Source organism: Megascapheus bottae, chromosome 3 (assembly GCF_031878675.1).
Source record: "Megascapheus bottae isolate mThoBot1 chromosome 3, mThoBot2.hap1, whole genome shotgun sequence".
In the NCBI taxonomy this organism is placed as follows: Eukaryota; Metazoa; Chordata; class Mammalia; order Rodentia; family Geomyidae; genus Megascapheus; species Megascapheus bottae.
Window position 1 is genome coordinate 62,163,924 of NC_143511.1, and position 15,191 is coordinate 62,179,114.

The 15,191-nt window shown below is 44.8% G+C and overlaps 1 protein-coding gene across 5 annotated transcripts in view; it reads left to right on the forward strand.

Annotated features, from left to right (window-relative positions):
• Tmod1 (tropomodulin 1) overlaps nucleotides 1-15,191 on the forward strand; it is a 75,399-nt gene that overhangs the window by 18,976 nt on the left and 41,232 nt on the right. For 2 of the 5 annotated variants that reach the window (XM_090330292.1, XM_090330294.1), the window contains exon 2: nucleotides 3,590-3,746. In XM_090330292.1, the coding sequence (XP_090186418.1) occupies nucleotides 3,627-3,746 (120 nt within the window). In that variant the 5' untranslated portion in view covers nucleotides 3,590-3,626. Of the gene's footprint in view, nucleotides 1-1,309; nucleotides 1,382-3,589; nucleotides 3,747-15,191 lie in introns of those variants that run through there. The other 3 variants (XM_090330293.1, XM_090330291.1, XM_090330295.1) reach the window with 3 other exon arrangements.

A 15,191-nucleotide genomic window follows, 5' to 3' on the forward strand; every position in this document is an offset into this window, starting at 1 on the left:
CTGCAACACTGCCACTCTGGCAATCAAGCTTTCAGCACACAAACCTTTGGGAAGTAAACCATGTCCAAACCATCGTAAGGACCAAAATGTTGTATTTTTACAGAGCCATTAGTTTGAGCCACACTGAGGTGGGGAGGGGCGGGGTGTGGTTCTGGAAGCTTCTTGGTCCTGATACAAAGATTGTCATTCTGCTCTCTCTTTCTTGGCCTCGCTTAGGAAAAGCCAAATTAGGTGGTTCTGAGGCCCTTCAAGAGGCATTTTCCTCTATACCAGAGCATTGTCAGCTGTTTGTGCTTTCTTTGGAAGCAAATGGAAATGAGTCAAGGGGGGCAGCCCATTTATGGTCTGAACATTGCATTCTTGGGGTCTGGTCAAAGGAATACGTCAGCCCAAGCTGGACCTTCCTTAGGAAAAGGATGGCACTGGTTTCTGTATTTGAGAAGCAGGTCAACCTTGTCAAGGCATCTGTCACCTACTCCAATTCTCCCCAAATGCCTTACATTGAATGAAATGTCCCCTCTGCTTTCTGAAATGCAGGCTTTTTCTGTTCATTTAAGAAAACATTTTAGCCAGGTGCTGTTGGTTGATGCCTATCATCTTAGCTACTCAGGAGACTAAGATCTGAAGACCTCAGTTCAGAGTGAGCCTAGAGCTGGGTGCAGTGGCTCACGCCTGTAATCCTAGGTACTCAGGAGGCTGAGATCTGAGGATCGTGGTTCAGAGCCAGACCTGGCACTAAAGTCCGTGAGACTCTCATCTCTAATTAACCACCAGAAAACTGGAAGAGGCACAGTGGCTCAAGTGGTAGAGTGCTAGCCTCAAGCTGAAGAGCTCAGGGACAATGCCCAGGCCCAGAGTTCAAGTCCCAACACTGACGGAAAAAAAAGAAAAGCCAACCTAGGCAAGAAAGTCCATGAGACTCTAATCTCTACTTAGCCACCAGAAAATGGGAAGTGGTACTGTGGCTCAAAGTGATAGGTGCTAGTCTTGAGCAAAAAAAAAGCTCAGGTGCTAGCCTCATCCTGAAGAGCTCAGGAACAGTGCCTAGGCCTTGAGTTCAAGCCCTTGACTGATAAAAAAAAAAGAGAGAGAGAGAGAGAGAGAGAGAACTTCGGTTTTAGTTTCTTTTAGAATGGTTTCAGAGTTTTTAATCAACAACACATCTGAAGTTCAGATTGATTGCTTGGTTGTCTTTTCCTGGTTTTCATTTTTATCTTCCATGAAAATTTCCATTTATTATGTTACATCTGAGTCCGGGGATTTTAATTGGTGTGTTTGTTTGTTCCTTTGCACAAGGGTCTTAGAAGAAAAACAAGCCTGCTGTGCAGAGGGGATGCTGATTCTGTAAGTGCTCCACAGCAGTTGTAACAAGTACCACAAAGTGAGTGGCTGAAGCAACAGGAATGTATTGTCTGCCAGTTTTGGATCAAGGTGTCCACAGAATGGGTTCTTCCTAAGGACTGTGAGGGAGAATCACTTTTAGCTTTCTCTCCCCGTTCCAGCTGTTTGTTGGCAGTGTGTGATGTGTGGAAACTTTACCTTGTGCTCTGCCTGCCTCTTCTGCCTGCCTTGTCCCAGCATTCTTTGTATATGCCTAACTCTGAATTTCTCCTTTTTTATATGGACACCAGTCATATTGCATTATTATCATCATTGAATTAGTATCATTTGTTCCAGGGTGACTTCATTTAATTTAATTATATTTGTAATGATTCTGCGAGGACTGCATTTCCAAGGAAGATCCTATTCTTACTTGTAGTGTACAATTGGGTGACTGCAATATTAGGGTAGAACTTCATTATATGTGCTTTGGGGAGTCATAAGTCACCTATCACACTATCGCACTGATTTGAGGCATGGTACTACATTTCCTTTTGCAGTGTTCAGGGATAAGAGCTGCAATTTCACCTGTTTTTCCATCAGAAAGATAAATGATGGCTCAGCTCATGTACATGGGCAGGCAGGTAGGAACAGATTCACACCCAGAGATTATACCAACCCTTCAGCAAGCTCATGGTTTCCAAAAGAATAAGAGCCTGAAAGATACCAGTGTCTCATGCCTCTAATCCTTGCTATTCGGGCTTCGCCCTGGAGGATCAGTTAGAAGCTGCTAGCCCAGGAAGAAAAGTCTATGACTCTGTTTCCAGTTAACCGGGAGTAAAAAAAAAAAAAAAAAAAAAAAAAAAAAAGGTTAGCTAGAGGCATAGCTCAAATGGTAGATCACCAGTCATAAGCAAATAATACAAGCAAATACAAGGCCCATGAGGTCCAACCTCAGTAACAGGAGAAAAACCAAACCAAACCAAGAACCCTCTTCAGAGCTTATTGGATACCAAAGGTGGGTAGAGGACTGGGATTAGATTTAGTTTGGTGAGAAGCTTCCTGCTGTAGGCACAGCCCTGGGGTCTCAGCCCAACTCACAGAGAAACCACAGCAGGATGAAGGCAGCAGCCATACAGAGAGATGTGGCCAGTGCTGGGCCATGATGAACTACTTCAGTCATTCTGCTGTCACCCCTCAGGTTAGATGAGAGGCTGTGTGGTGAGGAGCTCCTGTAGGCCAAACCTCAGTTTCCTCATTGATAAAATGGCTTTGATTAAAAGACTCAGCTTGTAGGCTGTGTCAAGATACAGGAATGAAATGTGATGGTCATAGGAAGTAGCAGATACAGGGTCTATACATGTGTGTGGGTGTCACTGGTGACATGGAAAATGAACAGTAGAGAAAACAGCCTGCAAGTGGCCACTGTGGACCCCTGTTCCCTTGGTGCCCCTGGGCAAATCACTAGCCTCCTGAATGGTTAAGGCGTTGAGGACAGACAATGTCTTTCTGGCAATAATATCCATGACAGACTTACGCTAGAGCAGTGTGGACTTGAAGGGCCAACAGACCTGTGTTCAGATTGTTAACCTGCCACTTCCTAGCAGGGCATATTGGGTAAGTCACTTAACTTCTCAAAGCCCAGTGTCTTCATCTGTACAATGAGGATAATGGTAAAGACTTTACAGCATAGGTTAAGCTTGAACATCTTTGTAAAGTGCTTAGCATGTGGATTGGCATTTGATAGTATAAGTAGCTATTTCTATAAAGCTACCTTATGTTCAGAATGAATGAGATGTGATAGGTGATGCCCTCCATGCATTGAGCATTCTGTTACCCCTTTCTTTCATCTCCTCCCTACTAAAAAGTATACCTGGTTGGGAGTGGGGGTGAGGGGAGAGAAGGTTCCCAGCATCCATGATTCCCATTGAGACATTGGGTAAAAGGATGTCCAGGAGAGAATTGAATTACTTGAGCCAAACTGTTTTCAAATATTCATTCATAAGGCACTCATAATTGCCCACGTTCTCCAAATGAATAGCCACGTTCATTACAATAAACGATTCATTAAAATCACATGACCTAAGGACTTCACCTTGTTTAGGATTTCTTGTAGAAGTCCCCCATCTTGATTCAGTGTTTCAATATAGTCATTAACAACTTAGTGATTATAAAACATGCCCCAGTACTATGTGAAAAACAAGCATCTTTTTCCTTGAGAGTAAATCTTCAAAGGGTCTTTCTAAGATTCTTTCCTTTTTCTGGTCAGCACTGAAACTCAGAAGATAAAGAGAAGTCCTTCCATCATGTCCTACAGACGAGAGCTAGAGAAATACCGTGACCTGGATGAGGATGAGATTCTGGGGGCCCTCACTGAAGAGGAGCTCAGGACACTGGAAAACGAGCTGGATGAGCTGGATCCTGATGTGAGTAGCCTGAAAGGGAAATGGGGTCCAGAGAGCACCATAATCACCTGAGGGAGGGGCAGGTATGCACTTCCTGAAGCCACCATTGCCATTTTCTATATGGAAACCGCACTGGAATGATGTTACCATGGCAGAGCTTTTTTTTAAAATGCTACATTATTTTTGGTTCTCTGGAAGAATAGAGAGGAGAGAGGAGAGAAAGAGAAAGAGATGATAAACAATCTTGTCACAGGGTTTGGGAGGGAGACAAATCTTGATCTACAAACCAGCAGAATTAATGGTAATGCTCTAGTATGATAGGCTGAAGACCTAGGAAGAGCTGGTGTTCTAATGTAAACCCAGAAGAAAACTATGTTTAGGCAGGAGGAAATCTCTACTTGTCTTTGAAGGGTCAGCTTTTCTGTTCTATTTAGGCCTTCAACAGATTGGAGGGGTCCACCCACGACAGAGAGTCCATCTGCCTTACTCAGTCTACAGATGCAGATGCTCATCTCATCCAGAAACGCCCTCACAGATACAACTAGAATAGAATTTGACCAAAGGGCTGGGGACCTGTAGCCCAGGCAAGTTGACTCATAAAATTCACCATCATAAGTCCACCTCTTTCACAACCTGGCATCCATGAGTATTTCTTCAAAACGCCTTCCATTTTCAAATAAATAAAGACAACAGATCATAACAAATATAACCAATCTGTGCACAAGGGACAACCTATCCATCCCTTCCCCAGGAGAAGAGATAAAAATCTTTGAGTGTTGATTACTATGTTTCTTGATATTGTATAACTTAAATATTGTGATGGAAAGTTAACAAATTTAAATCCTATGCTTAAAAGCCAATACAAACTTCTATTACATGAGAAGATAATAAGAGAGGAAAAACCAAAGATATTTTCTGTGTACAAGTGTGTCCATAAGGAAGAAATATTCATGACAATTACAGTTCCTCTCACTGGTCGGGTGGAAGTAGCTGATGTTTATAGTTCCCTTCTTCTATCACTCCCTCATTCTGTATTCCCCTGCCTTCAGCAACAACTTAGCTGGTTGTGGAGATTCTTTACCTGAAGGGTGACCCACATCTTCAGCCTAAAGGATCTTTGTTGGGTTGCTGCTCTTCCATTGACTTTAGTCACCAGAAAAGACCTCCACATTCACCCTCCACATTTTTCTCTCTACCTCCACTAGAATAGTAGTCCACCTGCTCTCTGGTAGTCAGACTCTATCGCCCTAGCCAGCCTTGTGACCTCTCTTCTTTGTCTGTTGATTCTGAGGCATAAAGAACCCAGTGGCCAAGTAGCAGTGTTAACTTCCTCCGGTCCCACGGGGTTATTGTGACTCTTGTGAAAGAAAGCATTGCTCCTTTGGAACTGAGACCACTACACAACTGAAGCATAATATCAAGGGAACAGGAAGTAGAAATGTGGCTAGTGGGTAACTGAGGGTAATAGTGAAGGCTGCCATTCATGTTTCTAATCTTGGTTTCTGGGCCTGTGGATCTTGGCTCTGGGAGAAATAACATCCTATGTGAGTCCCTGATTGTAAGTGTACACGACCTTGGTTCAGCCCTGCCTAGTACTTCCACCTCACTTGTTCTGTAACTCTGTTGAATAGGATGAGAAGAATCCTTTGTTGAAAAACATCACTTGGTTGATCTTCTATGATCAGGTCTTATGGATGGCATATCGAAAAAGGTTGATGTTTAGAGTTTACCTCTGCAGTCAGGATCCCCAGAGTTGGGAGGCAGAGAGGGCTCTTGGTCATGCGTTGTTGGACAAGCCAACTCTCTGGAACAGAGAGTAGGACAGAGAGAGAAATTCCTAGACCCTACTAAACAGGTTTTCACATAGCCTATGATGAGCATAGAGAAGTCAAATAGTAAATATGACAATTTAGTGCATTTGCATTTGGTATGTTTGGAATGTTTGATACCTTTTTTTAAACCAGTCATTGCTCAACGCTTGCTTAACAGTGATCCACAAGGAAGCGTGCACTTTAATACCATCTCACTGGCACACACATAATTGCTGTGATGATACAGGGGGCACAGATCATCAGGAAAATGTCAGACAGGAAGTCAAATGCCCCACTTCTAGTCCTGGCCTTGTCTCTCACAGTCATGTGACTCTAGGCTAGTCATTGCCCTTTCTTAGGCCACCATGTCTCATCCATGAGACAACAGAGTTGGTTGGTCCCTTTCAAGGCTAAGCTTCTAGGCACTTACAGCCTCCTCTTATCTGTAGACCTGACAAGTTGGCTTCTTTCCGGATGACTCAGAATCCTTGTTTAGGTGCCAGGTTTCAGGCCCCATGGAGTGACAGAAGCTTCTGGCAGCGTGGTCTAGTCTTCCTATTCATAGCTGTCTCTGCCCTTCGATGTGGACATAGGCCCCTGGTGAGGCTGCTCAAGTTGATTGGATGACAGCCGGGGTGGCCAGAGCCTTGGGTCCCTTCTCCTGCTGCCACCTAGTCTCCTGCATTTGATGGCTTTCCAGGGAACACTAGCAAAGGAGACAAGGAACAACCAAGCCTCCGCTGTGCTGCTGCAAAATTATTCTGTTCCAATTCTATCCAAGATCATTGTCACATGGAATCACCCAAACAGCGTTTAAAAATATGCGCACGGAGGATGCAGCTGCCTGCAGTTAACCTGGTAGGTGGGAGGTGATTACGTGCCAAGTACTGGGCCTGTGCTGGGCCCCAACAGGGGAGCTTGGCAGGGATCCTGCCCTTCAGGAGCTTGAGATACGGGTCATGGGTGTAATAAAGCATGTCCTAAACAGAGCAGACAGGGCGCTGAGAGAGGATTACTTCTGACTGGTGGGAGGCTCCACAGAGCAGGTGATGTTGGAACCGGGCCCTCAATTTCTCTAAGTCAAGAATCAAAACAAAGAATTATGGGAGAATGAAGGTATCCAGCACCAGCCCTGAGTATGAGTACAAGTCTGTGTGTGGGAGGGAACTTGGGATGCGGGGTCTCCTGTGATTTCTGTGGGAAGGCAGATATGAATAGAAATGGAGCCAGGGCTAGAAACAGGGGCAGGCAGGCCAACAAGAGCTTGGACTTTTCTCATTGACCTCTAGGAGCACTGATTCAGTGTGACTTAATAGTCTGGTACCCAGAGGGAAGAGCTTGCAGGGTGAGAGGTAAGAGGCAGATGGTCAACTGTGGGAGACTCATGCCCAGCCCAGCTGGAGGTGGGCAACTGCTTTACCTGAAGATGAGAAAGGACCTTGCCTCACTCTGCAGGCCTTCCAGATTTCCTGGAGATTTTTGCTATATGGAATAAGGCCGGGAACAAATATTCTCCCCACCCCACCCCATCCCATCCCATCTCATCCCCAACCTATTGCCTTGTTGGAGTTACCCTCGGCTGATGGGTATGAGGTCAGGCATTGCCATGGTTGTAAACAGGGCAAGTGATGACAAGAGTCAAAGCCCAGAATCAGCCTGTTAGAACATCTCAGGTGTGAGCTGAGGTCTGGGCTGGGGGATCTACTTCACTCCTAAAGTGACCAAGAGCTCCCAGCAGCTCCTTCTCCAAATATTTGGCATCCCAGCAAAATACTCAAGGTCTGTGTGCCTCTTACATGGCCTTCATGAACTCAAATGATCAAGAAAAGGCCTCTCTGCTGGGAGGGACAGAGCATGGGAGGCTCAGATTTCTGTCCTTTTTGCCAAGTTACACCTGTGACCAGGCAGCAAGAGTCAAATTGCAAGTGGGCAAGGGAAAAGCCATTGAGGATCCAGGAATAGGTATCTGAGACCTGCGATGCTCAACTACTATGGTTTCAAAAGTGACATTTTCAAAGACTGCTTTCTCTCTCAGTTCAAGGAAAAGAAAGGGGAAACCAGAGAGGAAAGGAGATCATGGAAACCAGTGGCATTTCTGTACCAGCCTCACAATTGACTCCTTCACTGAGCTTAGCTCTGTTCCCAGATTTGCCAGACACTACGAGTTTTGAAAGGCAGACTGGGCCTCCTTTCTTTCTGAGGACACGACATCTAGCTCCAGTTTCAACCCAGGGCCTGGACTCAGTTTTGAAATCACAGCTCTGGGAGCACCAAAAGGTATGCAGATGGGGTGTGGGGGAGCATGCCCCACACTGCCCTGCAGGTTTCTAAAACCTAGTCAGCCAGAACCAGAGCAGAACTGAGGTGCCCAGGCTGTGTTCCCTGTATTCCCCACACTCTACCTATGTTTATTTCTGTGTCACAAGCCCTGATATTACACTACATATAATTGCTCTTCTAGCAAATTGGGGGTATAACTCACTCAATCTTCTCACTCGATTAGATAAGTAAGTGTATTACTTATCTGAGGTTCCACAAGTAGCTAGTCCCAGCTATGCTGCTCTAAGGCTTCCTGACAGTCTTCAGGAAGAGGATCTGGAATCACTGGTATGCTTTCCTGGCTGTGGTTGCACAAAGAGCTGTATACAAATCATGCCTTTCTTAAGCCTGAGGCACAGGTGTCTGAGTCCCCATCCTTTCTCTGCTCCAGATGCAGGCATATTTACTTTCCCTTCTCCAACTCTCATGTCTTCTCTCTGCAAAACTGGTGACCTATGTCACCCAGATAGCCTTGAATGACCCCCCTCCAGTAAGATTTCCCAGGTTTCCCCTAACTGGTCTAATTACCTGAACTCAATGATTGCTCCAGAGGGTGACTTTTTTTTTTGAGGTTATATAATTGTTAAGCCCCAGTTGTCATGTGACAGAGTGGAGTACAGGACTTGGAAAGAAGCTCTGTTGGCAGCAAAGGATTCCAAACTTTTGCACATTACAAAAAAAAAAGTTTCCAAAACTTTCTATCGCTCACTCTGGAAAAACTGAAGTTTATCATGAGATGCTTGCACTGGACTCCCTCGGGAGAAGAATGCTTCATGGGCTAAAAGTATCCATTGTTGTCTGGCTCTCCAGAGGTTCTGCCCTTTCTCTCTCTCCGGAGTTAAGTGGTTGCTGTCCTGAAGCAGAGCCAACCTCCCTGCTTAGCTCGCCTTTGTGCTGGGCAGATGGAAAAGCGGGTGATACCCAGAGAAGTTTAAAGATGGCAGGTCACACTGACTTGTGTGGGAATAGTGAGTGTGTAGGTTATTCAGTGCCCCATGGATCCATAACATTTAGTGAGTAAAAACCCATATGGATGAGCTCCACTTTCCAGAAGGGTTCAGTGCCTAGAGATAGAGATAGTGAGGTATACAGAAAAGAATTAATCTGCCCAGGAGGCAACATAGATGCTGCTGGCATTTATCTTGGATAGACTGTAGCAGCCCAGGAGTCTGTGAGGTAAACTGCCATTACTATGATTTGGTTACCCCTCCCCCAGATCGCAGCTGAGATCTAGGGCTTAAACACCTGCTTAGCAGCTCTCCACCTCTCCTCCCCATCCACTCTACCACTTCTCTCGCAGCAGCCCTGCGAATTATCAGCAAGATGATTCTTTTTCTTCCAATTTAGTTTCTTCTCAAGTGGCTAAGGTTATTTTCAACATATATAATAATCCTTTAAAAAGACATATTAAGAATCATTGATACAAAAGAGTTTAACTATAAATATTGCTTATTAATGAAGCTTGGGGGAAAATGGTAATTTTATTTTGGAAACTTCTTCTACGAGTCATTCATATATTTTCAGAAGAGAAGACGGTAGAGTAACCCCAACCTTCTGAAGGTGTTGAGTCCTAAGAGTTGATTTTTTTAAAAGCAGAATCTGAACAGCAGATTCTTTAATAGAAACAACAGACTCTTTACCTATAACTGGTACTCTCTACTGGGGTGCTCTGGCATTTTTAGGGGTATCACATCATAAAACCTCCTGGGGGCTCCAGAGATCAACCCTGAGATGCCCTGGTTAGTTCCATTCTATGGGTAAGGCTGGACTGAGGACCCTATATTGGGCTACACTCAGGCAAAGGCTGTCTTTCCAAGCCCATGTGTCAAGAATTCCATATACAAGGGACTATAAATCGTTAAAAGAGATAATGGAAGAGAAAAACCTAGCATAGTAGACTCTCAGAGCCATGAGACACTTAGGAAACATCTAGCACTGTTCCCTCCCTGCCCTATGGACATCCGAAGTACAGAGAGAAGATCCTGCCTGTAGCATCCTTGGGTTGTTCACTGGTGCTTGATGTCTCCCACTAATCCTCACACCCATCCATCAGTATCACCATGGCCATGTTAGTGAGCTCTGAGGAACAGCAGGCCGGGAGCTGAGAAAAGGGAAAGGACTCTGCCAAGGTCACACATCAGCCGCAGAGCCAGCAGAATCCCCATCACGTCCTTTCTTCTTGCCCCAGCTTGGCTCCTATAAGGCCCTGAGCCCTCCTGACCATCTTAGTAGTAACAAAGTTTAGTTCATAGGCCATGGCCCTCTCTTGTAACACAAACCGGCAGAATCACAAGCCCAGGACAGAAGTAAACAGTTGAAATGGAAAGAAATAAATCTCTTCTCTAAAAATAGGCTCCCATCCTTAGAAACTCTGCCGGCAGCCTGCCATGCACAGATCTGGGATGGGCCTGGCCAGGGTAAGGGCGAGTCAGGCCGGGTGCAGCCTGTCCCCACCCCACCCTTGTCTCTGGGCACCATGACAGTACCCCACCCTCCTCACCCTGCTTACTCCACAGTACCTCCAGCAGAGACCGTCTCCCCTTCGGTCGGAATCCTTCATTTCTCTAGGCCTCACTTCCTGACCCTTCTGGCTAAGTCCTGGCCCACCACCTGTGCCACCACCGACACAGCTTTCCTTCTACTGTGACAGGTTTAACAAGAAGCACTTGAAACTTAGTGACGAGCACAGAACATGCTGTGTGTCACCACCTCAGTTTGCCTTCTCTAGTTGAAAACATCCTTGCAAAGGAAAGATATCATTCTAGATGTGTCTGAACCCCACCTTTTCACCACTCCTCAAGCCTATCCCCCATCTTTCCTACTCTGAGTGCTTTATGGGTACAAAGCAACTGAGCACCCAAATACACACAGCATCAAGAGGCTGGTGAATAATAATGAGGCTAATGAGATATAAATGAACAAGGAAGAGGGGCCTATTCCTTCCAGGACAGTGGTTCAACTTTTACTTTTTCAATACTTGACTATTAAAAAATGTCCACTTTTGGGGACAGCACCCAGGCCCAGAGTTCAAGACCTTCGACCGACAAAAAAAAAAGTTCACTTGCTGGGCACCACTAGCTACTTAGGAGACTGAGATCTGAGGATCACCATTCAAAGCCAACCCAGGCAAGAAAGTCTGTGAGCCTCTTACCATCAGTTAATTGATGACATTGACCAAGATACATTGTATTCATAAACTGCTTTGTTTTATAGCACCTCCTTTGTACAACACTTTAAAGATACTTTTTTAAAGACAGAAATGGAGCTAAGGCTCTAAGAGTAGAGCACTAGCCCTGACTAAAAGAAGGTCAGGGACAAACCCAAGCCCTGAATTCAAGCCCAAAGCTGGCACACACACACACAAAAAAGTCCACTTTTCCAGAGCCACTGCTAGGGATGCAGTAACTGAGCTCTGCCTCCATGGCTGGCACAATGGAGAGCAGTGGGGACTGAGGAAAAGGGGAACTTGTCCAAATGACACCTGTTTCTCCGCCCTCCCAACTGTTGCCAATGTAAGCATGTAGGTTCAGTTGATGCCAGGTCACCTAACACTTTGAGACCTGTTGGAATCCTGGCTTTTTATCTTAAAATGTTGGCAGTTTTAACTCAAATGCACAAACCAAGTTTCTGCATTTAATTGGACTATAGGCCTTCTGGTTTGCAACTTCTGGCCGTGTGTGTGTGTGTGTGTGTGTGTGTGTGTGTGTGTGTTGCACACCTGCAATCTGAGCTCTCGGAAAGCTGAGGCAGGAGTCTTTCGGGAGTTTGATGCGAGCCTTGGCTGCATAGTGGAAACCCTATTTATCTCAAAAAAAGAAAAAGTGCATGTCTGCAGAGGAATAGCCCCTGACAGCCTCACCAGGGGTCTGGCAGTTGGCTTTGTCCTTTGGATGACTATACTTCTGGGTGTGGTCATGAAGGCTGGACTAGAATAGAGTGTTAACTTGTCAAGTTACACGATTGTTTCTTTGCAGTTTTTTTTTGGGGGGGGGAGGTGCTTTGGGGGTTTAAACTCAAGGCCTCGATAACTAGGCAGGCACTCTACCACTCAATAATGACTCCAGCCCCACATCTGAGTTTTAATATGACAACATTTGAAAGGAAGTCATCATCTTAAAAACCAGACATAGATGACTATAGGAAAGGTGGCTTACTTTTCCCCCAATTTGAATTTCCATACTAACCTTTGTGTTTTGTAGTTTGAAAAACTCTTAGTTAACCTAGACATGTACCTCTTTCTTACTCTAGCCTAGTGCTTGCTATGGACAGAGCACCCAGTCAATGTTTGTGGAACAGATAACAAGAACCTTAACTTTTCTGCATGGAATTTTATTCCAGTAGGAACCTTAGTTCAGACATGGCAAAATGGCAGCCTGTGGCTAAGCCTGGAAAACAGATGTATTTTATGTGCTCTGAGCACTGCTTTAAAAATGTTTGGAGAAAAAAATATGTTTGGAGTACATTGTAACTTTATCTTATTTTGTTAAATCATAGGGTTTGAATCCAGGGCCTGGGCACTCTCATTGAGTGCTTTTTGCTCACGGCTAGCACTCTACCATTTTGAAACACAGCTCCACTTCCAATTTTTAGGTGGTTAATTGAAGATAAAAGTCTCATGGACTTTCCTGCTCTGGCTGACTTCAAACCATGATCTTCTGATCTCAGCCTCCTAAGTAGCTAAGATTACAGACTGGCCCACCGTGCTGCCCAGCTACATATTAACATGTTAACATCAAGATCGTTCACAGAAAGACAAGCAGATCCCACCTAACCACATCATCAACATTCCCCCAGGTTAACACTTTGCTGGAGCTGGGTAGTGTGGGGTCACAAAAACCTCACAGTCCTCATACCAGAAAGTATCTAGAAGTCCTTCTTCCCTAAAACTCACACTGACTTTCCCACCAGGGGATACAGATCACTTGGGCATTAGTCTCTTCCTTTCTCACGCAAGCAAATTTCGAATCATATATAAGGACATGAAGATTTGCTCAGTCTTTATACATGAAGCTCTAGCCTAAAATAAATCTTATCCTTAGCCAACCTGCTCACGTGCTTAGTGCATGTGACTCTGGGGTCCCTTGATGCAAAACAGTAACTGTGTGGTGGGATTCATGGATGCCTCCTCTTAAACTCACTTCCCAGAGAACCTTGTCCAGCACATAGACTGTGCTTGCTTGCAGTTTTCAGTTCCTTGGGCGTTAAATGGCACCAAGTTCCCCTGAGCATCATAAAATATTTCTTTTACAGGTGACATGCAGGCTGGTCACAGATAATTCTTGCTGTTTAGTAGAGTTGGCCTTGATGGCCATGTGTCTAGGGAATAACCATTTCCCTAAACTTTTCTCCATTGACTTCACATCCCTCACTCACTTCCCATTTGCTTCTTACTCCAACTCAGAGCCTGTGATAGTTTTGTGGCCTTACCTCTTAGCACACTGCCTGGGCACATAGTACTCAATGGAATTAAAGGAATGGAAGGTACATTTCTAACATACATGGTGTTCAAGTCATCTCCTAGTCAGAGCCAACAACAGGATGACAGAGGGGATTCGTTTTTTCTTTTATTCTTGCCCACTTTTTAATCTAGCTTGGGCCTGAAAAATCACAGGTATGTTCTGAAAGTCATGAGAGAGCCTAGGCACTACGTTCTCACCCACTTAATTTCCTGCAAGTCATTGATGTCATCAAGCATATGGTCTCATAAAAACAGGACATGAGGGCCGGGAGTTTGGCCTAGTGGTAGAGTGCTTGCCTAGCATGCATGAAGCCCTGGGTTCGATTCCTCAGTACCATATACATAGAAAAAAGCCAGAAGTGGTGCTGTGGCTCAAATGGTAGAGCTCTGGCCTTAAGAAAGCCCAAGGATAAGTGCTCAGGCCCTGAGTCTCAGTACCAGAGTTGGCCCCTTACTCCTGGAGAGCCCTCTCTCAGCCTTCCACTACCAGTTCCTTTGGGTATCAATTTAACCATCTTTCCTAGGGAAAAAAATCATATCACACCATTTATCGATCAAAAGTCAAAAGATATTCACTGAGTTCTACAACCATTGTCACAATCAATTTTTAAAGCATTTTCATCACCTCCTTCACTCCTATTAGCTGTCACTTCCTGCTGCCCCAACCCCCCCCCCCCCCCGGCTTAATCAGCTCAGGTTGAGTGACTTAAGCATAAGAAATATCTATTTCATGCCTGTAATTCTAGTTACCCAAGAGGGTGAGATCTGAGGATTGGAGCTGGAAGCCAGCCCAGGCAGGACAGTCTTTGAGACTGACCTCCAAGTCAGAAATAAAGCTGTGGCTCACCTTGAGGAAGAAAACTCAGGCACAGCACACAGACCCTGAGTCAAGCCTCGTGACAGGCAAAAAGAAAGAAAAGCCCAGGAGCCTGGCAGGCCTGGTTTCTGGTGGAGGTTTCTTGTCCAACTTGCTGTTGGCTGTCTTCTTACCATGTTGGCTCATGGAGGGTGGCTGGGGAATAGGCTTACAGCAAGCTCTCTTCCTCTCTCTTTTGTGTGTGCTACTAGGATTTTGAACTCGTGGCCTCATACTTGCTAGGCTCTACCACTTGAGCCATACCCCCTAGCCCATTTTGTTTTAGTTACTTTTCAGATAGGGCATTGCACTTTTATCTAAGGCTGGCTGCCAACCACCACCCTTCATCTTGCTTCTCATAGGCTGGGATTACAGATGTATACCACCTTACCCAATCCCATTGTCCCTTTTAGAAATCTGCGATCCCTGTTAGATCAAAGCTCCTTCCTTGTGACCACATTTATTACAGTTACCTTCTTTTATTCATCATGTCCAAATGCAGCCTCAGTGGGGGTTAGGGCTTCACCATATGAGGAAACAGACACAGTTCAGTCTATAGTACTAATCCTGGAACAGCTACTAATTTACTTTTTGTATCTAATATTTGTCTGTTCTGGACATTCTATATAATATGTGGCATATACTATATGGCTTGGTACATCTGGCTTCTTTCACTTAGCAAAACCTTTTCAAGGATCATTCATGTTGTGAATTTTCTTGGCTGAACGATCTTTAATCATATTGCATACCTTTATATCAGTCGATGGACGTTTAACTTTTTTCTGCTTTGGGGCTATTATGAAAAATTCTATGATCATTCATGTACAAATTTTAGGGTAAATATATGTTTTAATTTCTTTTCTACCTATAATGTCTGGGTCATTCTGGTACCTCTATGTTTTACTCTCTTGTAAACAGCCAGAATGATTTCTAAAAAGGCTGTGTTGTTTTCTAGCCTGACCAGCAGTACTCCTCATTCCTGCCAGCACTTGTTATCATCTGTGTTTTTGTTGTGTCCATCA